Source organism: Nothobranchius furzeri, chromosome 4 (assembly GCF_043380555.1).
Source record: "Nothobranchius furzeri strain GRZ-AD chromosome 4, NfurGRZ-RIMD1, whole genome shotgun sequence".
NCBI lineage: Eukaryota > Metazoa > Chordata > Actinopteri > Cyprinodontiformes > Nothobranchiidae > Nothobranchius > Nothobranchius furzeri.
Window position 1 is genome coordinate 63,570,321 of NC_091744.1, and position 23,201 is coordinate 63,593,521.

The following is a 23,201-nucleotide window of genomic DNA, read 5'->3' on the forward strand; positions in this document are numbered from 1 at the left end:
AATGGACTTCCCAGTCATTTTTGAAGGGATTGTGTCTTTCATTTCAGAGTTTAAGACTAAACTCACAGATTTAATCAACTACTTTGCTTAAATCTTCAAAATAGTTCGCATGATATGGTGCCACTCAGGGTTAAAAACAACTCTCAGTCTTTACTACCCTTCAAATGTAGCTTGATGTCTGTAAAGCTGACTGACTTGTAGCCATTTCTGTGCGTGCTGTTGTTTATTTACTTTAGCAGCCATCATTTACTTCCAAAGGTCCTCATCAGGTCAGTTTCTAGATGTTTGTAATCCGTGAAGGCAAAATTGGGAGTCATTCATTTATAAGAAATCAATTTATTTCAAATTCAGCTGAAAACCTCCATCAATCGAGACAAAAGGATAAAACTGTACAACTTCAGCACACAAGGACATCTGTGATGCCACTCTGGATACTAAATGTAGATGGGTTTAGGAAACAGATGTTCACAGCTGGAACTAGAAGGAGACATGTGTCAATATCAAAAAGCCCTGCCAGTGCATTAAAATCTTGCATATTTGGCACCAAGAGGAAAAAACAATCGATTAATATACAAAAAAAATAAAAAAGCTGCTTAAAGCTGTAAAAAGAAGCAATTTCCTTTGTAGGTTTTATAAGATAATAAACAATAGATACATTTTTTGCCATTATTACTGTAATACTTTGTTTATCTCTGGAAGTCCATTATTTGACAGAGAAGCAAAACACAAACAAGCAAAGGAGCAACACCATTTATACTGTTCACTTTCGCACAAAATGACATAAAAACTCCACTTTTAATTGCTTCATTTCAGTAGTATCAACATGGATGGAGCTGCAGAGGAGAGGAGCTCTGAGGGAGAACCAAAATGAGAGTCAGACATCTCTTTACTTTGGACATTTTTCATCTTCATCTCTATATTTTATGGGTTTCAAGTCCTCTGGATTCTTTTTAATCAGTTAGCAGTAGTTTGAGTGCAGCCAATCAGCTCTGTGTGTAGATTAGGAATACAGCAAGTCTAAGGAAATGTTTGAAAGCTGAAGTTAGAGCATCAAAACTAGCTGACAATTCTTTGTTATATTTTAAAAGCTCAACATCATTACGTCCTGTCAGAAGAGACGTTTGATTATGCCAATCTGGGTTTTTCTGCTATGTGTAAAGAAAACAGGTGTCTGATGAAGACTTTAGACCCAAACTGCAGCCCAGCCCGGCCAACCCTAATCCTCCTCCAATCATTATGTTTCTGCTCTAATGTCACCAAGATGACCCCTGCCCTGACTGGGCTTCTGATTCAGCCTGCAGTCTGAGTCTACATCCCAAAGAATGAATGATGAAAGAGTTTCAGCACATGTGCAGCTTGTTCTCACCACACAGCCTGTGATTTACCGTGGTGAAGGACAACTCACACTGATGCTAATTAAGTTTGTCTCTTCCTACTGGTTGCTGATTGGAGCTGGCATGGCGAGTTGGTGTTGAAGGTTGCTGCATCATGTCTGCCAGTGGAGACACCGTTTCCTGTAACCTGAGCCCCAAAGCCTAGAAAAAGCAGTGGGCCCAGCTAACTTTGGGAGGGGAAATGACAGGTTGGTTTAAAATGACTGCCCAGCACACCGTATCTGTCGGTGCCTGATTAGCTCCACGTCGTTCTGCAGAGGCATGAACTAGCCTCCATAGCCTGGGACAAAATGGTTGGTTTGTGTCAAAGATGTAGTGCGAAATCAGAAGTGGCAGAAAATAAACTCTTAGCTCGTTGTGAGCATCTGGGATTGCTCTAAGTGAGTGGACTTGTTGTTAGACAGATGAAATGCTAACTTTGTTTAGAAATGCATTTAAACTGATTTATACAAAGAGAGCGAAGAGTTTAAAGTGACAGGCACAAATGTTGCTTACATGTGACTCGATGGGTGAAATGGGAGGAAATGGATTATCAGTTTATTTAGTTTTTCTGAATTTACCAGAATTCACGTGCTGATTTTAAATTAGTGTTTATTTTTCTGAAACATTTTGGTAAACATGATTTTCCTCATTAGGGTGTACATGGAGGATGTATAGGAAGCACCTCTGTGTATTATTATTATTTTAGCACATGCTGGTTGTCATGGTAACATTTGTTTTGCTTTCACTGTGCTGTTACAAGCTCTCTTCCCTCCATGGTCTCTCCTTGTTCATTATCATTAGTGCTCTCAGAAAACCTCCCCCCTCAGTGCTTGCTGATGGCTGCTCCGGAGATGGGGGGGGGCAGGGTGAAACCATATTGGGTCATCATGTGGCCCAGGAGATGGCAGCGCTGTGTTCCTTAGCCTTCATTCTCAGTGCAGCTATGCTAGAGGACTTGCGGTCTGGATCAACATTGAGGTCATAGCCGTTGATCCCCCCACTGATCCCGGCGCCCCCAAACAGGCTGCCCATGTGCGTCTGTCCCATGTGGCTGCTTCCTGGACTGGGAACGCCCAGGAAGTCGGAGACGCCTCCGGGACCGTGAGGGTGAGGGGGCATGCAGGAGGGAACTGAATCACAAGGCACAACGCAGCCAGGCACCGGAGAGGCTCCACTGGTGCTTCCAATCCACGAAGGGTTCTGGATCTGGAGAAGATAATCCGGAATAACATTTTAAGTGACTATAAAATACTAGAAGTGGATTGTTTACAATGTTTTGTAAAATAAATAAATAAATAAAAAAAACATACAAAAAATTTTAAAAATAAGACGGCATTCATGCTTGACTTTTCTATAATAATATCCTAAAATAATTTCAACACATCACAGAAATAGCCAGAAACTAAATGAAGAAGAAGATACTGCCCTGTTTGTTAGCAGAAATGAAAAACTGTACTTGATTATTAAAATTTAAACAAGAAAATCTTATGTTGATAAATGATACAGTCACAGCTCGTTTTGCCAAAATGTGAAAATATGCAATATTGCAAGCTATATTCAGATATGTAAATATTCTAACTGTGTTGTACAAGACTCTCAGCTACTAGTCAGAAAGTATCCATCAAACAGATGGCTAATGCCAATCAGCTGTGATGGTCGTCTCGACTCCACAAACAAATCAGCTTTTGATGGACAACTCGGCGATGATGATGTTTTACTAACACTACAGACCAACACGCAGGAAGAACCCGTTATTACCGGAGTAATGCCTTTCACTGATAAACAAAAAAAAAAGCTTGACCTGTTTAGCATCCTTTAACAATAATGTTATCAAAAGTAATAATATGCTGCTTCTGTTGCCTGATGTGGCCCATAAGTGGAGCTCTTGCGGATTAAATCAGATTTTGTCCATTTAAATACCCTCACAATCAGGTGCTTCAAATCACAAGCACGCTCTTGTGCTTGAATGAAAGGCTGCTTCTTTTCCATTACCTGTGCATAATTTTCCGGTCGAGCGAGCAGAGGCAGTTCGTAAGCAGTGGAGAAGTGCGTGCGGACCTGTTGCATCTGGCCAAAACGCTCTCTCTTCCTCCACTTGGCTCTGCGGTTCTGGAACCACACCTGTAAGGAAAACATTCCATCAGGAGAATAATTCTATCAAACTAAACATTACATGCATCTGTCAGAGCTGTTTGTTTGGTAGAAAACTGGGTCACCTGTTTTGTACAACAGGTCCAAGTAAGAAACTGAAGCTCATAAATTTTGGACAGTGAAGCAAATAAATTCTGTTGCACATGAAAGTCCAGGCCCAGTAATTCTAAGACTTGACGTGTCTTTAAAGTGCTGTCCATGCTGAGCTATTGATGTGAAAATGGTGAGTCTCCCCTGGTGCAGCATGTTTCAGCTCCTCCCTTTGATACTCGGCGTCTGCCTCCTTTCAGGCTGCCAGCGTCGACAGATCCACATCTGGGCTTACAGCTGTTCATAAATCACTCTCAGAAAGGTGTGCTGTCTCCCACATGTCAGCACAGCGGGTTGCAGGAGGGAATCCCTCTGTTTGATCCACAAAACAAGTACTGAACCTTTAACCAAGATGACTATTAACTACGATTTTTATCCCTGCGTGCGTTTATTAGAGATTATTTGTGGAGCTACAGGCAGAATCATCAGCAGTGAGACAGGAAGCTTGTCTAGAGACAGTGCTCTCAGTAATCTGCTGACAGATCAAGAGTCGACAACTCAGATCACCTGCTTTAATCTCAGAAATCATGGCCGAAAGGAAGATGGGAGATGTGAATAAAATTGTGTAATTCAGGCTAAATGATTTCCTGAAGTGTCACTATTCATGTCAGAAATGTGACATAAATAAAACATCCGTTTTATATCTAAGTATCAGTCCAACTATTTAGCTTTTTCACTGAATAAAGGTGTTTGATAGAGTTGGTGAAACGGCTAAAACTGTTCATTAACCCCCTTGTGACCTTTTAGATCATCTGAATCCTTTAAACCAAGTTGATGTTCTTGTTCCAGGTTTAAAATAAGACTTACATTACCTATATTTGTTTAGAATTTGGAAATTTGGGCACCGAAGTGGTCTTTAAATCTAAAAGGGCAAACAAGTCGGCATAGCGGTAAACATAATTTGCTGTTTCGTGGAAAGCCACTTGAGGTCAGTTCCTAAAAGAAACTCGGTATCCACACACTCTCATGTTTAAAAAGAGACCAAATATGCCACAAAACTACAGAATTTTAATGCCTCTGACACAATATAATCTTTGTCTTATATACCATATTTTGTCCAGTGAGTCAATTTTCATATCAGTGACTCGGGTAAAATGTGTTGAGTATGAAAGTTTGGATGACAGGTGATTTTTTGTTACTTATGAGGTACATTTTTCAGATTTTCTGTTAGATCAGTCCCCAGCGTATCGCTTCAGGCTTCCAAACCCAAAGATATCAGTGTGTAAAGCTTCCAGACCACAAACCGATGGTAGACGGACAGTCAGGAAGAGAAACAGCAGTAATGAGAGACCATTGAAATAGAGATCTTAGTTTGAGTCCCAAATAGAGATGAGATTTTCTTGCCCTAAAGTATTGTTTGGGTTCTTGTTATTCCTGTTTTAAGTCACTATTTGGTCATTTTAGTTAGGAAACTGCTTGGTAAGGTTTACTAAAAAAGGAAAGATGGTACTTTTAAAAAGCTGGACATCCAGTGATGATAGGACTGTAGTTTGGTTTAAATTATCTCTATATTTGAACAGGAGTGGTCCCACTTATGGATAAAATCTATTTTTGCAGGAAGTTCAAGTAGAAATGACATCGTGAAACAAAATAATAAGGTTTCTTATACACGACATGATCTTTATTTATCGTTGTGACCATCTGAAATGAGACTTTATGCATCATCCAAGTTCACAAATGTTTTCTTCTGCCAGTCACCAGAACTTATTAATAACTTACAACATGTCCCCACCATGAGTTAAAGGGGACATGTTAAGGCTTTTTTATTCCTGACTGGCACCAGGAGACATGAATACATCACAACAATTTTGGCTTATCTGCACTGGCTTCCGGTCTCTTTTAGAGTCAAGTTCAAGGTACTGTTGTTTGTCTTCAAGTCACTACAGGGCCGTGCACCATCATACATCTCTGATTTAATCACCCCGTACACTCCATCGCGAGCTTTGAGGTCCTCACAGCTGGAGTTGTTGGTCGTTCCATGTGTGCGGTGCTCCACCAGAGGTGGCAGGACTTTCTTGGTCTGGGCCCCAAAATTAAGGAATGACCTTCCATTAGAGATCAGACAAGCACCCTCTCTGCCAGTTTTTAAGAGCAGGTTGAAGACCCATTTTTACACCATGGCGTTCCACTGGCCTTCTTTTAGTTTGTCTTATATTGTCTTTTAAATAATATCTTTATTGCTTTAATCCATTTTGTTTTATTTTACTCACTGCATGGTTGCTGTTGTTTTACTCTTTTATATCTTTGTTGTGTGTACAGCACTTTGGTTCAATCTCTCATTGATGGAAAGCGCTTTATAAATTAAGATGATGAAGTTGATGATGATGATGATGATGATGATTAAATTATAATGATTCTATGGTCAATGCAAAACATGTTTATGAAGTTGTTTGCACTAAATCCTTCTCATATTAAACAATTTCAGCAGTTTTATTTGTGACAGTTTCAGTCCCTTTCAAAAATGAGCATTTTCAGGGTTCTGTCACTTTAAGACAGTGGTTCGCAAATGGCGGCCCTCGGGCCACGTCCGGCCCACGAGCCCTCTCTTTGTGGCCCCCAAACCCCCCGCGCACCCCCCACCCCCACCCCCGACGGCCGACCGGGAGATGTAGGATAGATAGAGCTGAGGAAAATAATCTAATAATCAATGCATGAGATGCGGGCATAAATGATTCTGCATCACAGAAGAGTACCATAATCAGTTATAGTGGAATGTAGTTTTGTTATTTTAACAGCGGCACCAGCACAGCATCCACATCTGTCAAAGCGGTGTTCTCCACATTTACCGGGTAGGAAACTTTGGTCTGCCTTTATGTGGTACTGCAGGGCTGAGCGCTGGAGTTGTAACCTGAGACCGAACCCGAACCGAATCAGCCCGATCAGTTCTGTTGGATTTGGGCCGTGAATTATGTTAATTGAGCAGGTTGCCACGCGGCGCTCTCCACTCGCTCGATCAGCGACAGAGAGAGAGAGAGGGAGATTGTGTGCTCACACAAGAGAGAGGATCGGAGGACGCTCCTCCAAACACGCATTATTATTTTCATAAGTTCATTATTGTTTCTCCTGGAAGTGCTCAGTCAGACCGAGTGCTGAGATGTCGGGAGATCTGGTCTAGGGGAGGGAGCGGAGTGAGTGACGGCGGCTGCAGCGTGTCTCTTATTTAGGGACACGGAGAAGTTAAAAGGAGAGAGAAATAGAAGATAGAATTCTTGTTCCACTTTATTCTTCTGTTTCATGATGACAAACTGATGTTAAATTCAGCAAAAGAGAAACTGGGAGGAAGCCTTGGTTCAGTTTAAGTTACAGGAGATCTTGTTTCCTATCTGTTCCTCCAGAGACAGCATGGACATGAGGGTTACATGGTGAGGGTCCCGCAGGACAGGTCAGTGCAGTCACACAGCCGAGCTGGAGGGGGACAGGCGCTGTTCTTCTTTATATTGCAAGCTTGTGTGTTATGTGCATTACAGCCAGCAATCCAAACAGCAGCAGCAGCAATGACCCCCCCCCCCCCCAACCCCCCCACCCCCCAGCAGCAGAGAGGCATTGCCACTTTGTCGCTGTTCCTAACGCCTAGTAACAAAGCTAGCTACATTTCTGAGGACCCTTAGCTACTTTCTGTAGAACTTTCTTCTAGATATTTCCTGCAAATTAGCAACACAATAGCCATTTTCGCTCCGTTTCTGCTGTCATCAAGGATATAAAAGTTACAGATACAAAAGACACCACTGGTGCTATAGCTCACCTAGTAAGGCATTGGACTCTCGTGTAGAAGACCTGGGTTTGATTCTGAATGTGAACATAGTTTATTTAGAGTTTCTTTTACATTAATGGTTTTTTTTTTAACAGTAAGATGCCCAAATTTTTATTTGAGACTGGCCGAACGGCATTGAATTCACAGATAAAAAAGATGTGGGTTCAACTTTCATTTTGGAACAATTTTTCAAGCAAGGGAAGGGAATGATCTGAGCATGCAGGAGGACTAACCCATCATAAACCTTTGTCAGCTGTGCTGAAGAGAAAGGAACCAAATTATTTAATCAATTAGCTGTGCGTTCTCCTGTCCTCTGTCCTCCAGGCCACACACACACACACACACACACACACACACACACACACACACACACACACACACACACACACACACACACACACACACACACACACACACACACACACAGGACTGTCTCAGCTGTTATTTTTGTTAAGGAGTGTGCACATACAGCATGCGCGCCTCGTGCACGAGCCTACTATTGAAGCTGCCATTACGCTTTTGGCCTGAGGGGGCAATCGCGAGCATAAAAATTCAAAACTCCGTAAAGTCGCTTTAAGAAAATAAACTGGAGTATGCCACGCCCACCCATTTCCCATTCAGGCTGCTATAAGCGGAGAAGCTCTGACAATGGGTGGTTCAGAGTAGAACTGCAGCTCCATCAGCAGCAGCGTTGTTTTCCACATTAGAGATAGTTCAATGCCGTTTCCCTGTTTGTGACATCACAAACAAGGACTTTTTTGAAATGTCTTGTTTTACGCACATAATTCCTAAAAAAGCAAGTATTGACAAAAATAGATGGAGTGTTTATAGAAGCAGTAGATACCCACATGGCAGCACAAAATAATGCACAAGGCAAGACTTAACACCATTGAGGTGTTGTTCTTGTCATGATTGGGTTTATGCTAGAATTTTGGCTTGTTTGTTGTTTTACCGTGAGATTATTATGTTGTTTATCTTGAGAGTCTTGGTTGTTTTGTTTTTGTTTGAGTTACCTCTCCATGATTTTAAATCTGCTTTCAATTATCTGGGAACACTTGGTTCTAGTTTAATTAAAGATAAATTAAGTGCATTTGTTATTAGGTCTCTCTAATTTTCAGTGCTTCATGTCAAATCCTTGTAGTTGTTTCATCTTGAGTTTAGTTTAGCAGAAGCAGCAGGAGCTGTTTTATGATGAACTGTACCTGAACTGTTTTGTTTTTTAAAAGTGTGTTGATCGTCGTTGCCTCTATACGAGTGACTTTAGACGTCGGGCAGTGAATGGTGGCCTGCTGGCCCACCTGACCCTATCCCCCAACCACCAACAGAAAAACCCTGTTGAAAAACAGGTTTTGTGTGGGAGACTCAAAATTTCCACACTGATATTGCAAGTGAATGCAGCACCATCTTAGCAATCAGAGCCTGCTAGCATCAGCTCCTCTACAATTTAAGGGCATGTACTGCACAAGCAAAAGCAACTGCAGCTTTTCAACGTGTGTCATTCGTTTTAGCAAAGAAGAAGTGGACCTTTTCTGACTCTAAACTGTAAAAGCATATAAGCTAGCTGTTGTGGACGAGGTGATCAGCATGACTACTGCAGTGAAAAGTGTGCCTTTGTCAAATAAATCAAACATTCAGTGAGTTGAAATATTAGCAACAGATTTGTTTTACTCACTTATCAAAGATCTTGAAAAAGCTCCCGTTATGTCTATTGCTGTAGATGAGTCCACAGACAGAAGCAACACGGCCCAGTTGTGTGTGTGTGTGTGTGTGTGTGTGTGTGTGTGTGTGTGTTCCTTTGATTTTGATTGTGCATGTTTTGGAGAGCAGCTGCTCTTTCCGCTACCATTAAAAGGACATACAACAAGCGAATATCAACTTTCTGTGAAGACAATGTTCTGGACATGGCAGAAATAACTGGTTTAGTTGTGGAACTGAAGGACAACTTCGCCAGTCGCCTGGAGGATCTGTCACTTATTACGGAGGCGATGCAATCAACAAAAGATCCATTTGCTCTCATCGCTGAGGAAACGTCCATCAAGCAAAAGAAGTGGTCTCTTCTATTGATGAGGGACAGTTCCTTCAGGAGTTAGTGGACATGCAGTCGTCACTTAAGATGTCACAAGAGCTGCACACAAATGGCCACATTAAGTGTGGGAGTCAGATCAATGCCCATCAGCTCCCAAACCTCAAGAATGTAGCTGTGACTGTTCTCAGTATGCCTGCATCCACCTACATTTGTGAATCCAACCTGGGACGTAATTTTGGGGGGGGACGGGTGGGACATGTCCCCCCCACTTTTTCAAAAGGCAGTTTCGGTCCCCTTCACTTTTTTCCGTCCAAAAACAATGTTACGCTCCATTAAATGGATTTGATTGAGCACTAGGACCGAAACGGAAACCGGTTTCCTATTAGACCCACCCAAAAGCTAATCTATTGGCTCTGCTGATACTTGCTAACGTATTATTGGCTGTTGCTGCTGTCACTCCAAGTAGTAAACAGAACGTGCTCACGTTGTTTTGCTAGTTTGGAGCCGCTAGGGAACACCGGTACTGAGTCACATCGTCAACTAGACGCTGTGTAATATCAGAGCTCAGCTCAGCTTCCATTATATAACATTTGAATAAGTGTTCATTTGTGAGTCTTTGGTAGTTATGCACAGCCAGGAGGCAGCATGTCAAGAAACGAAAGTGGATATAAGAGACTTCTTTCAAAGTCAAAACGTAAGTTGGAACATGTGACACCCCTGCATTAAGCTCAGACTCACCTCCTCCTTCACAAACATACTCAAAACTAACTTTTACAAACTAATCTCCTCCACATAACTGACTCCTCAGACACAATTTATTCGTATTATTATAATTATTATGTTTTTATTATTACTATTATCATCATAATTATTATTACTAGTAGTAGTAGTAGTAGAAGTGTAACTTCAAAACTTTTATCATTTAACTTTATTGTAAACTTATCTATTGCAATGTATATGTTCACATTAAAAAGCTCTGAAAAATGAACAGTATCATCGTCAACAGATTTTTTTAAGCTTAATGTCAAAGATGTACACTTTTCATTAGATTTATCTTATTTTTTCCATTTATTTTTTGTGTGTTGAAATGCAACAACTGTTTAAACACTTTTAAGGGAAAAAACATATTTAATATGTTTTTATACACTCAAATTGGTAATGAATAATTTACACATTATATTAATAATAATTGTGAATCATACTAGAACCATCCTGTAAATATTTCTGTTTGTTCCATTCCAAAATCTCCCACTGTTTATAGTTCATGCATCTTTTTTTCAGGTGACCGACAGAGATGCAGGAGGAGAGACCGGTGAAGGTACAGCAGGAGAGGCTGTAGGAGATGGAGGACGAGAGCCTGGAGGAGATGGAGCAGAGGCTGGAGGCTCACAGGTGAGGTTGAAATAATGAAGATACGATAGACATAAAATTGATCATTGTGACAAATGTTAGGGTGATGATCATGTGTAAAACATTAGTTCAGCATGTCCTCTAACACAGCAAATGAAATAACGGCCAGATCTCAGGAGGGACCGTTTATGTATAAATAATTTTTATACTTTTGACTAGGCCTGGGAAAGTAACACATTTTGCTGGATGATATTTTGTCCAAAAAATTGTTGATGATAAACAATATCATTGTCAACATTATCTAGACCAAAATAACCACTAATATAATGTTAATATGTCATAATAATGCAAGTACACCCTTTAAAATGCAACAAATAAACCTTCATTTAACATTGAAATGTCCAGAACCAGAACTTCTAAATGAATAAAAATAACAAACAAAAATTAAATAAAAAAAAGAATCTCACTCCCTGTTAGAAAATGTTGCACCAAAAACAATAAAAAAAGACCCAAAACAATAAATACAATGGCCTATCCATTGTCAACAGCCAAAACTGCACTTCAATAATGATAATAAATATTAATGATAATAGAGTTGTACATTTTTTAACTTTGATATATATATATATATATATATATATATATATATATATATTGAGGATGGAAAAATTATTGAGATGGGCATGTGACGTGTCAAAGGGTCTTTACATAACACCCCCACCCCAAATCCGCACAAGCCTGGTGTGTCCCCCCCACTTCTGAAATCAAAATTTCGTCCCTGAATCCAACTTTTCCAAAATTAATGAAATCAAATAAAGCTGCGCTCCTCTCTTACTGACTCCACTCTGCACTCAGCTCCTGTGAGCCAAACATTCCTTCTCTTGTTCAAAACCAAAAGTGCCATCTCTCACACTAAAGTTGCAAGAATAACAGCCAAGCGGTTATGTTAATGTTTAATAGTAGCAGCAACTGAGTTAATGCAAGTTAATGAAACCATAAAAATGTTTGTATTACCAGCTCTGCATTTGTTAAATTGCTGCAGATTGTTAAAATATTACAAAGACGTTGTGCATTGCTATAATTTGCAATAATGGTTTTCTTTAGTGACTTATGCCAGTACAGCCATGGCATAGCTAAATAAAAATAACAATAATAGCATAGCTGCTATTTTCATTTAGTAGCTGTGATTAACTTAATGAAGGGTTAAAACCCCTTTTTTATTGTTAACAGCTCTGCAACTGTTGAATTGATGCAGATCATTACCACAATATAAAAAGGCGTTGTGCATTATTGTTATTTTTAGCTGTATTTGTAGAAGTGGTGGAGATAATATAATTTGATATTTATGTGTTGTCAGTAAAGTACGTAATAAAGATTTGGGTATCCGGCACAAAGCTGAATAGACAGAATTAGAGAAAGTTATTGAATACACACTCTATAGTGGGAAAGACAGCTTTAGAATTTGAAGTCTATGTTCCAAATTCATGATATTTGTAGTATATCCTTGCAACAACCATTGCAAATAAGACTAGAGGCAGGTGATTACTAATGAAATCAAAATGCATACAATTATTAACAAGAAGAAATTCTGATTCAGTCTCATCACGGATGGCTTTAAAAGCAGAAATGAACCATTCTAGTTGCGTTTGGATTATTTTCTCATCATTTTGTTGCAGTGGAACAGACAGATAGAGGAGGGGAACGGGACGCTCCACATGTTTATGCGTAGCTTTGTTATTTATTTGTTGGATGTCTGAACTGTACCCTACCAAGAGAAAAACATCTTCACAGAGACCAGAGAGCAATCCCACTTCAACACAGGGGCTTAAACTCAGCTTGTGGGTTGATTCTCAACCCAATCAGCTTGTGGTTTGCACAATCCCTGACATGCAGTTTCCCTTCAGTCATTCCATTCATTCACCACCCCCACCCATGTCCCCAGTTCCTCTCACTGATTTCATTTCTCTCAGAGATGTGCACAAACAAGGTTAAGTGAGAGAAGCGATAGAATAAGTCTGGTTTGGTGTTTGACGTGTTATTGTGATAAAGCTAAACCAGCTGAACTCTCACTAGTTATCTCAAGATGCTCAAAACTATCCTGAACTCTCCTCAGGTCGGCTAATGTGATTAGAGGACATTTTTTTCCAGAGGGGTAAACTGATATCTGGGCCCAAAGTCAAGGTGCTGCTCTTTGAATTATATCATGTGTTTGCAGGAAGAGGCTCTGAGTCCCGCTCCCTCTGAGGATTTGGATGTTTATTATTTTTTAAGGTTTTCCATGTCTGTATTTTGGTGGAAGTTAAGATACATGAGCTCATTACATTACAGGTTTGTAAGTATTAACCTCTCCGCATGAAAAGCTTCAAATTGGATTGATACGGTTGAGTTTGCATTCAAGCATTTAGTACATGTTCATTAAATACTTATAAATCTTCTAATAGATTCAGTTTAGTCTGTTTGCAGTGGGTCATAAAAGAATTTTCTGTGTCAATTTATTATCATGATTCAATAAAAAAACTCTGTTTTCCGTAAAAAGTGTACATCTGGGAGAAGGTATAATTATAATATCTGTGTTAGCTGTAGCAGTCAAAGATAACTACATAGCTATTGTTACTTAATCATGACGTTTTAGTCTAAACTGACCTTTTTTAAAAAAACTTTTCAAAATAAGAGTGTCTGTATGCTGGTTAGTTACAATTGGTTTTCATCATGTTCATCATCTGGGTCAGAAAATGCAAAAACAACTTCTATAAATAAATGAACTTTTGTTGGTAACTAAGCAGTCGTTTCAGTCATAGCAAATGAAAATCTCTTTACTCCGTCTCTTATCTTCTTTTTCTGTCCCTCTTGACCCTCCCCCACCCCTTCCCCATCATGTCGCTCTCCTCCCACCTCCCTTTTAAGTTCGTGAAGGGAAGTGGGGATATTGGAAAGTGAGATGGGAGAATGTTCAAACTGGGGCTTGTTTTCATTTCATGTTTAATTTCCTGACGCCTAAGCCCTCGGCTTTCCGCGGCTAACCTCCGTGACCTTTTGGAAGCGTGCAGACGAGAGCAGCAGAGCTGGCGTCCACACACATATATTAAACACACATTTGCATACCATGTTACATGCATTTTACTGTTTTCTAAGTGATTCGGTAACAAATACAGCATTTTTCCCTCTAAAACACTTACTGGAACCGGTTTTCTAAACAAGCATCCAAAGTCTGAGAACATATATTTCCCTCGTGTTGATTTGTGGCTCCAGAATGTGTAGTGTTTCACTGAGGGTTTGCTCTCGTAGCGTTTCCTTTGAACAGCGGTAGGACTGTGACCCAAGCCAAATACTTTGGAAGAAAGATAATTCAGGGAACATTATGAAGTCAGATGTGTCCTTTGCTGCTCTGTTCCCCAACATTTCATCATGTTTAAGAATTGAAGGTCATTTGAGCTTTTGCACACACAGAACTCCAGTTTTTTGGTTTGTGGTGGTACATCCTGCAGATACCAAAGGAGAAAGAAATGTTCTTTACTGCAAACACCGACTACTCTTGTTTATGTTATTTAGCAGACATCTGCAAGGAAGGTGGCTCTGTGCTCTTGGAGATCAAAATGCTTTGGCGGTGATACAGTAATTGCTAAAGACGCTGACAGCAAAACGCAGCTTACAGAGCCATTATGTAGCTTTATTTATGCTCCGGAGCCAGCAGGCAGAGAAAGAGGAAGAGGGAGAGAGGGAGGGCAGAGTCTGAAGCTACAAAAGCAGCTTTGAAGTCCAGCCGTCTCACCTCATCTCTGTCATGCAGGTCCGCTATAATTGATAGACTGCTTCACTCCAACACACACACAAGCATTCATGCACACACACACACACATACACCATCCCCTCCATTAAAAAGTGAGCATGGTGAAGTTCATGTCTGAGGGTGAAAGCTAATTGCACTAAATAAAGCAGTGGCAGAAAAAAGTCACACATGATTTTAGAAAGCTGCAGCCCGTCTCTCTTTATGGAAACGTTCTTCCTTTAACTGGGGATGAAACTAAAGGACCTTAATTTTGGCAGAAAACATCTGTAGTCCGTATTTCAATTGCTGTTATGTTGGAGATGAAAAGGATTCTCCAAAAGCTTGCTGAGCTTCATGTGCCCCTCGGAATTCAACAATTGGAAATCTCTGGACTTTGTCTCGATGGATCTTCAGCTGAAATTGTGGGATTTAAGTCTTGATTGCGTGCGTATTTGGGGGCCTGATTTCAGAAGATTGGGTCAAACCTCACAGTGACTCTGCTGTGTCAGATGAAAAAGTTAATTATATGCATGTGGGGAATATGATGGCTACATAAATATACATATTTTTTACTGTACCACCCCGAGAACCAGGCCAGGTTCTCTGTCCCTGACAATGTCTCTGGCTTTGCTTGGAAATTGAAACTGGCATCTCAGAGTGTCTTTTATATCCATGCCAAATAGCTGTGATGAGTTTCCATGTGTTTTCCTTCCGTGCCTGCAGAAGTATCACGGTCGCGCTGCAGAGAAAACCCTTGACCTCTGACCCTGCTGCAGAATCTGCATAAGAGCAAAGAGCAGAGTAGTCCCTCAGTCCAACCCACCCAACTCTGATCTAAAACTGGCAGGCAGAATAGAGAAATGTAAGAACAATAGGCTTTTCTGTTCTGCTGTTCAAAACAATCTTTGTCAACAGTGTTAACCCACCCAGTTTTGTCTGTCAGGTTCCAGAGTGATTATTAGAATTCAAACAAGAACATCTCAGCTCACGACAGCCTCTGTGCTTTGAAAGAGCACGTTCTGATGACTAACAGCATGTTAGTGTTCACGTGACTCATTTCTCTAATGCAACTGGGCAAAAATAATGTTGTCGTTTAACCTAACTGTTGTTAAACTTTAAATACCTGTGGAAAGAATTTTATCTCATGACGTGTTGCTGAGTCTCAGCAGCTGTTACACATTATGTTGCATTATGATGATTTATGACCACTCTGGGAGGGTGGGCAAAATATTCCTACAAGTGTTCTTGGACAACTATTTAAGACAAATTTATCAACTTATCGTTTCATCTCTCCTCACAGGAGAGACATTGGTGTCGTGGACATTTATACGTATAAACTAACTCGTAACACTGCTGCTTAGTGTCATTTGAAGCCAGCCTAGCAATGTGTCTGAAGTTTGGAGGTTCTTTAGTGAATTTAGTTATTGGACCTTCACCAAAGACACTACAGTCCTGCGTGGTATCAATGTTCTTTTGTTTTTGTAGTTTATTTGGATTGATTTATGAAAAAAATTGAGTCTATGAGGACTTCGGTGTGATTTTACAAGGCCTTTGTGTGTGTGTCTCCATTTCACCAGGCCGCCTGAACAGACCGTTTTCCATGACCCAACAGACTACCTGAACAGGGTAGGTAGGTACTTGTAATGGCCCTGTCAGGTCACTGAGTGGGACTTGTGGTTAACCCATGCTGATTGGTTGTAACTCAGTAGGAAAAGACAACAGCAGACTTCGCCAAAACAACTGGCGTTTGTAAAATTGGAATAGTTGATGGTGAAGAAGAATTGAAGCAAAAGAAAATAAGAAGCATTCACAATGCTTTAAAATTAGTTTCCAAACTTCAAACGTTGAAAATACCTCTCTCAAGGACTTCATTCACAGGGCTTTGTTCTCAACGAGCACATAAAAAAACAACACTTCTTCTGGTCATTGAACGGCACATTTTACATCACAAAGCAGCTCTCCCAGTTCCCCAGTGGGTTCAGTTATAGTGCACTTTGAAAGAATAAAACTTTTCATGTTGTTAATGTTCAAAGACACCATTTTGGTGCTAATCAATGGCAGCACTCAGTGCCAAAATGCTCGCAATATGCTGATATTGTAGCAAAGGTCCAATTTCCTATGGAGACACAGCGGCTAAGAGGACCAAACCATTGTACCCCCCTCCCAGAAATGTCCAGGGACTTCTTGGGTAGAAAGACAGTTATTGAGGAAGAGGAAGAAGAAAATATCTTTTCTATAGTGCCTCTCAAGATAAAAATCACGAGGCGCTTCACAAAAACAAAAAATGTAAAAATGAAAAAAGAATTTAGAAAAAGGTTAAAAATATATTTAAAATGAGCAAAAAATAGACAATTGTGATTAAAAAATGTAAAGAAAGAGAGAGGGTGAATAGGAAAGAAAGAAATCAGTGGATCCTGAGGAAGGTGGAATAGGTAGGGAGGACAGAATAAAGAGAGAGTGGTGAAGAAGGTCATACAAAAGCCAGCCTGAACAGGTGAGTTTTCAGCTGCTTTTTAAAGGAGTCCACTGAGTCCACTGATCTCAGGCTCAAGGGGAGAGAGGTCCAGAGTCTAGGGGCCACAGCAGCAACTGATCTGTCACCTTTGGTCTTAAGCCTGGTGCTGCACAACCAGTAGGCTTTGGTCACTGGACCTCAGGGACCTGCTGGGGGTGTAGGGACTGGGAAGATCACCAATGTAAGATGGTGCTTGTCCATGTAAGGGCTATAGACTAGAACCAGAATCTTGAAATGAACCCTGATGTTGACTGGCAGCCAGTGAAGCTGGAGGAGAAGCGGGGTGATGTGGGTGTGTTTGGAGGACTTGGTCAGAAGCAGAGCACAGGCATTCTGAACCACCTGTAGACGGTTCAGGGAGGTTCTGCTCAGACACGTGAAAAGAGAGTTACAGTAGTCTAAGCGTGAGGAGATGAAGGTGTGGAGAACTGTCTCAAGTTCAGAGCAAGACAGAATGGGACTCAGCTTTGCAATGTTCCTGAGATGTAAGAAGGAAGAGCGAACAAGAGAACTGACATGAGAATCCAGGGTGAGAGCTGGGTCAAAGGTCACACCAAGATTCCTCAAATCAAATCAAATCAAAGCTTTATTTATAAAGCGCTTTCCGCAACCCTGTCAGCAAGCCCAAGGCGCTGATTCCTGACAGAGGGTTTGGTGTGAGAAGCAAGCTGACCAAGAGAGTCTCTGACTTTGGGAACCAGCTTGTCTGGGGCACAGATGTGGATCTCAGTCTTATCTTCATTCAGCTGTAGAAAGCTCCCAGCCATCCAGGTTTTGATAGAGTCTAAGCAGGTGTGTAACAGCTGCAGCTTAGACGTCTCATGGGGAGATGTACAATTGGATGTCATCTGCATAAAGATGGTAGGAGATTCCTTTAAAGGAACTCAGGATGTGCTAAAGAGGAAGCAGATAGAGGAGGAAGCACAGAGGCCCCAGCACAGAACCTTGTGGGACACCATGGGTAAGGGAGGTGATGGAGGACCTAAACTTGGAGACAGCCACAGAAAAGGAACGCTCAGAGAGATAAGAGGAGAACCACTCCAGAGCAGATCCTGATAGGCCTACCCAGTCTCTCAGCCTCTCCAGTAGCAGGTGATGGTCAACAGTGTCAAAGGCTGCAGTCAGGTCCAGCAGGACCAGAACAGAACAGTCCCCTGCATCACTGTGGGTCAGAAGGTCATTAGATACCCTAAGAAGAGCTGTTTCAGTAGAACAATCTCTACAAAAACCTGACTGGAAGCTATCATAGATGTTATGTTCATCAAGAGCAGCTGTGAGTTGTTTTGCCACAACCTTTTCCAAGATCTTGGAGATGAACGGAAGTTTAGAGATGGGTCTGAAGCTGCTATGGAGAGAGGGGTCGAGACTCGGTTTTTTAAGAAGCAGATGGATTACAGCTTTCTTAAAGTAAGCAGGGACCTGACCAGAAACCAGAGAATCATTAATTATAGAGAGCATGCTGGGTCCGATGGACTGAAAAGCACTTTTAAACAAAGATGAGGGTAAGATGTCGAGGGGGCATGCAGAGGTCTTCATAGAGTTAACTAGTTTGGTTAACTCAGGCAAAGAAACAGGAGCAAAGCTATCTAGGATGGTGGGCCTGGTTGGAGTCAGGAGAGGCAGCGATAAGGCTAAAGGAGAGATGCTAGATCTAACCTTACTGACTTTGTCCACAAAGAAAGACAGAAAGTTCTCACAGTCTGCAACAGAGTGGATGGAGGCTGTAGGAGAGGCAGGAGAGACGATGCTGCTGATGGTGTTAAACAGCAACTTGGGGTTCCCTTTGCTCTGGGACACCAGGTTGGAGAAATAGAAAACCCTTGCATCTCTGACTGCAGAGTTAAAGGATGTCAGAAGATCCTTTATGTGCAGTAGATGGACATGGAGATGGGTTTTCTTCCACAAATGCTAAATTTTTCTGCATTGGCGCTTCAGTCTGTGAAGGCTGTCATTAAACCAGGGAGTAGGGTTCACTGCAGGAACTGATCTGGTTCTGACAGGACAGATGTTGTCCAGAATGTAGAGGCAGTGCTCGTTAAACTGAGAAGTTAAGGAATCTGGGTCGTTATCAGCAGAAAAATTGCTAGCTGTGCTCTCATTAAGAAAACGCGAACTAACCAGACAGTGAGCAGTATGGAGCTAGGATTGGGACAATATTCAATGTAACTTGTACCAAGTTTTGTAACTTGGAACATGTTTCATGACATGTAACTGGATTCGTGACTTGTAACTTTAGATTTCTAACTTATAATTCCCCATTTGTACTTGTATTTCTTGTTTTGTAACAGGAAAATTTTCATTTTGTATGTGTATTTTTTATTTTGTAAAATCAAACTTTTATTTTGTACATTTACTACTCATTTTGTTGAATCAAACATTCATTCAGAAACATGAAACTTTCGGTTTTTACCTAACCGACTTCGAAAATAAAAAAATCAATGTACAAGTTTGAAATCAAAACTCTCAAAACACACATTTCATTATACAGGTACAAACCTCAAATCCACAGTGTTACAAATCATTTTGTCTCAATTCTAGCTTCGATGGGAGGAACTTGGGTGGAACCAATGAGAGCACGAGTCTTAGCTACGAATCACGTTTCTCAAATTCCTGTCCAATCATTGGGAGAGGAGGGCAGGGTTCTGTCAGAGCTGTAGAGAGTGACGACACTCCAATAGACTCCTATGGAAATAATGGAATGCGGAAGTCATTTGGTTTGTGTAGCTTCGAATAGTTCCAAACAGCCCCCGCTGCTGCATTGACCGTAGTTCATTTTCGGTGTTTCGGAAGGATTTTCTCCGGTAAGTTGATTTAATGTCATCATTTTGTTGCATTGTGAAGCGTTAGCTAACCGCTTCGTACCAAAATAAGCCAACGATGATATTTTATGTTGCCAGTTTCAGCTAGATAACCTTTAATTAATTTGGGGCAGCAGTAGCTCAACAGGTTGAGCGGGAAGTCCAGTAATCGGAAGGTTGCATGTTCGATCCCGGCTCCGGACAGATAATTCTGCTGTTGTGTCCTTGGGCAAGACATCCAATCCACCCTGCCTGCTGGTGGTGGTCGGAGGGACCGGTGGCGCCTGTACTCGGCAGCCTCGCCCCTGTCAGCGCGCCCCAGTATGAAGTAGTTTATAAACTTTTTACATTATTAGTTTTATTTGGGATTTCTTTGTACAATACGTTGCTGGTTGCTGTATCAACACGAACATGCACCAGAAATGGAAGCACAAATGGAGAGACCAATGATAAAGAAAATGTGATTGTGAAGACAAGTAATTTAATATTTTTCAGTTAATAACACTGACTGCAACGAACTGCTGAAGCATGAGACAAACAGGATTACGAACGTAAGAAGATATGTTGTTCTGTTTTGTGGACTCAAGTAATAAGAATAGAATTAAGATAATTCAAGAACAGTAGTCGAACTATCACTTTTAAAAATTAGACATTTTCCATAAAAATGCTCATTTCCACTTGCTTTATAATAATAATAATAAATAATGCATTGAACTTATATAGCGCTTTTCAAGACACCCAAAGATGCTTTCACACACTCTCACATTCACACACTGCTAGTGATGGTAAGCTACTTGTAGCCACAGCCGCCCTGGGGAGGTCTGACAGAGGCGAGGCTGCCATTTGGCGCCGTCGGCCCCTCTGACCACCACTAACACAGGCAAGTTGGGTGAAGTGTCTTGCCCAAGGACACATCAGCAGGATACCCCTGGCGGGAGCTGGAATCGGACCCATGACCCTCCGATCATGAAGCAACCCGCTCTACCACCTGAGCTACTGCTGCCCCTTAATATTAGCATTTGCAATTTTGTTATTAAGGAATGACAAGAAATAAGAATTAATAACACAACTATCAATAAATAAATATCAAAGAGTAACTAAAACAAAAAATCTTATGTAACCATTAAAGGTTAAACTCTGTTGTGTGTCCATCTTCATGTTTTCATAGTGGCTGAGCGGAGAGCTGACCAGAAACAACAGTGGTGGCAAATCCCAGTTGGGTCTGTGATGGAGTGATGCATGCCTGGAGTGATTGCCATCTCATCCACAGTAAGCACACACTCTCATTCCATCTCTGTCAGATTTTTAACCTTCAAACTGAGCATGTCACACACCTCTCCTAACACACCTGGTTCCAGCTTAATGGGCTGCATTTGTCTTTGCAGGGTTCTAACATCAGGCAGAGGGATACTCGTGTCCTGGAGAAACCTGTAGCCTGTTGAACCCACTGAAAAACGGAGTTGTACAGCCTTTTTGATTGTCTATTTACTCCATTCAATGCCTCTTGTGTTTTTCATGCCTTTGTGACTTTCTATTTCCTCCCTTAGGTTTTCCAGCTGAGTTCCCTGGTTACATAGCCTGTTCCTTTCTCCTCCTGGCCCTGACGCTGGCTCCTCATGGCTTCCTGGGATGTCCCTCTCTCCTGATACCATCTCATGTCCCCCCTCACTTTCTCTCAACTCAGTTGCCTCACTGCTGCTGCTGCTTTCCTCATTCTCTGAATTTATAATGGCACTGTTAGAATAAATAATTATTTTAAAATAAAATAAATACAAATGTCTAATATTTCAAAAGATTCGTACCACAGTTTACTTGAGTACAACATGTGTGGTCACTGGTCAGTGGATCAGCATGCAGTGGTTCTGCTGTACTTCTCACTGCGGGATCCTTCCTCCTTCTTGGTTCAGAGCGATGAACAAACAGCATCAGCCCTGAGTCTCACCTTGCCTTGCCTAGTCTTAGTAAACTGTCCCTCCTCAAAACGTGCCTGTAGAGTGGTGTATTACTGTAGTTTATTTCCTGCCACATTTAACAGTTTAATTGCAGCCTTGTGCAGTTGAGAGCAAAACATGTAGAGCCTTGATAGGAAACATTTGAGAGTGCACATTAAACTCACTGCACACAGCTTTTTGTTATTGTGATCTCTGGTCATGGTGAGGTTGCTCCTGCTGACTTGAGCCAACCATTTTCTTCTTCTCTCTGCGTCTTTGGGTAAGCCATAATTCTGATTCCTCCCTCAGACCAATTGCTATATGCAGCACAGCCAACCATGGTAAGATAATCAGCCTATAAATGGATTATTAAAATACTATTTTTGTGCATATACAAATATTGAACGAAACTAAAAATATAGAGATGTAAAATTACATTTCAAAATTTTATCCAACCCTAAAATTAGTAATTTCAAATTTTAACCCACAGACACATTTTATTTCAATAATATTCTAAATAAAGTTATTCAAAAGAGTTTCATTAGGTCTTGAGTACATTGCTCAAATTTATTGATTCAGCTTATTTGCGCATATGTAATGACTAAACATAATGTTGGTAAAATGCTTTATTAAAAATGCTATTATACACACTGTACAAGTTTGGTGTTGATATTTTCGCAAATAACACTTTTTTATCTACTGTGATGAACCATACAGTTTTTAGAAGCCATATAAACTGGGTTACAGATGCATGTAATGTCTTCGCATCAAAACATAAAGTAATGATTGTAAAATGTAATCTACTGAACATAACAGATCATCATTCAAAGCATAAACAGCTACAAATTTTCTTCAAGGTAAGCTGGAGCAGAATTCTAGCTTTCAATAAACCACTTTAAATGGATATTACCACTCCAGTTTAGGGCTTCTTGTAGGACTTAAAGTTATTAAATATGCTTATATTAGAGCAGTGTGTTGCATTACTACATCAAATTTATTGCTATAATATATTATAGTAATGTATGTGGTCTAAATGTGTTCTACAATGTGTTAGGACTGTCGTGTTCCTGTAATGTAGAACAGTCACGGGTGTTTGTCTTCCTACAAATGCTCGGAAAAATATAAATAGGCAACTTTGTGGAGGAATTAGGACATAATATATAATATAATATATAATATTATTCAATAATTACCACAAATAGCCAGGGGAAATGTGATTATATAAAATTTTTGTGATTTGTCCCACCATACGCCGTTCAAACTGACTTACGGCGCTGGGATGTTTGGAACTGAGAGCTCGATGAACCACGTAACTGCGAGTCGGCGAGTTCAAAGAGTGTCGTAACTCTGTCTTTCTACAGCTCTGACAGAACCCTGCCCTCCTCTCCCAATGATTGGACAGGAATTCGAGAACATGATTGATAGCTAAGACTCGTGCTCTCATTGG

The 23,201-nt window shown here is 40.7% G+C and overlaps 1 protein-coding gene across 1 annotated transcript in view; it reads right to left on the reverse strand.

Annotated features, from left to right (window-relative positions):
* Nucleotides 1-316: 316 nt before the first annotated feature.
* Nucleotides 317-23,201, reverse strand: part of LOC107388616 (homeobox protein aristaless-like 4) — a 34,299-nt gene continuing 11,414 nt past the window's right edge. Inside the window, exons 3-4 of the mRNA XM_015964203.3 lie at nucleotides 3,369-3,497; nucleotides 317-2,582 (exon numbers count right to left, since the gene is read on the reverse strand). Of these exons, the coding sequence (XP_015819689.1) occupies nucleotides 2,262-2,582; nucleotides 3,369-3,497 (450 nt within the window). The 3' untranslated portion in view covers nucleotides 317-2,261. The remainder of the gene's footprint in view (nucleotides 2,583-3,368; nucleotides 3,498-23,201) is intronic.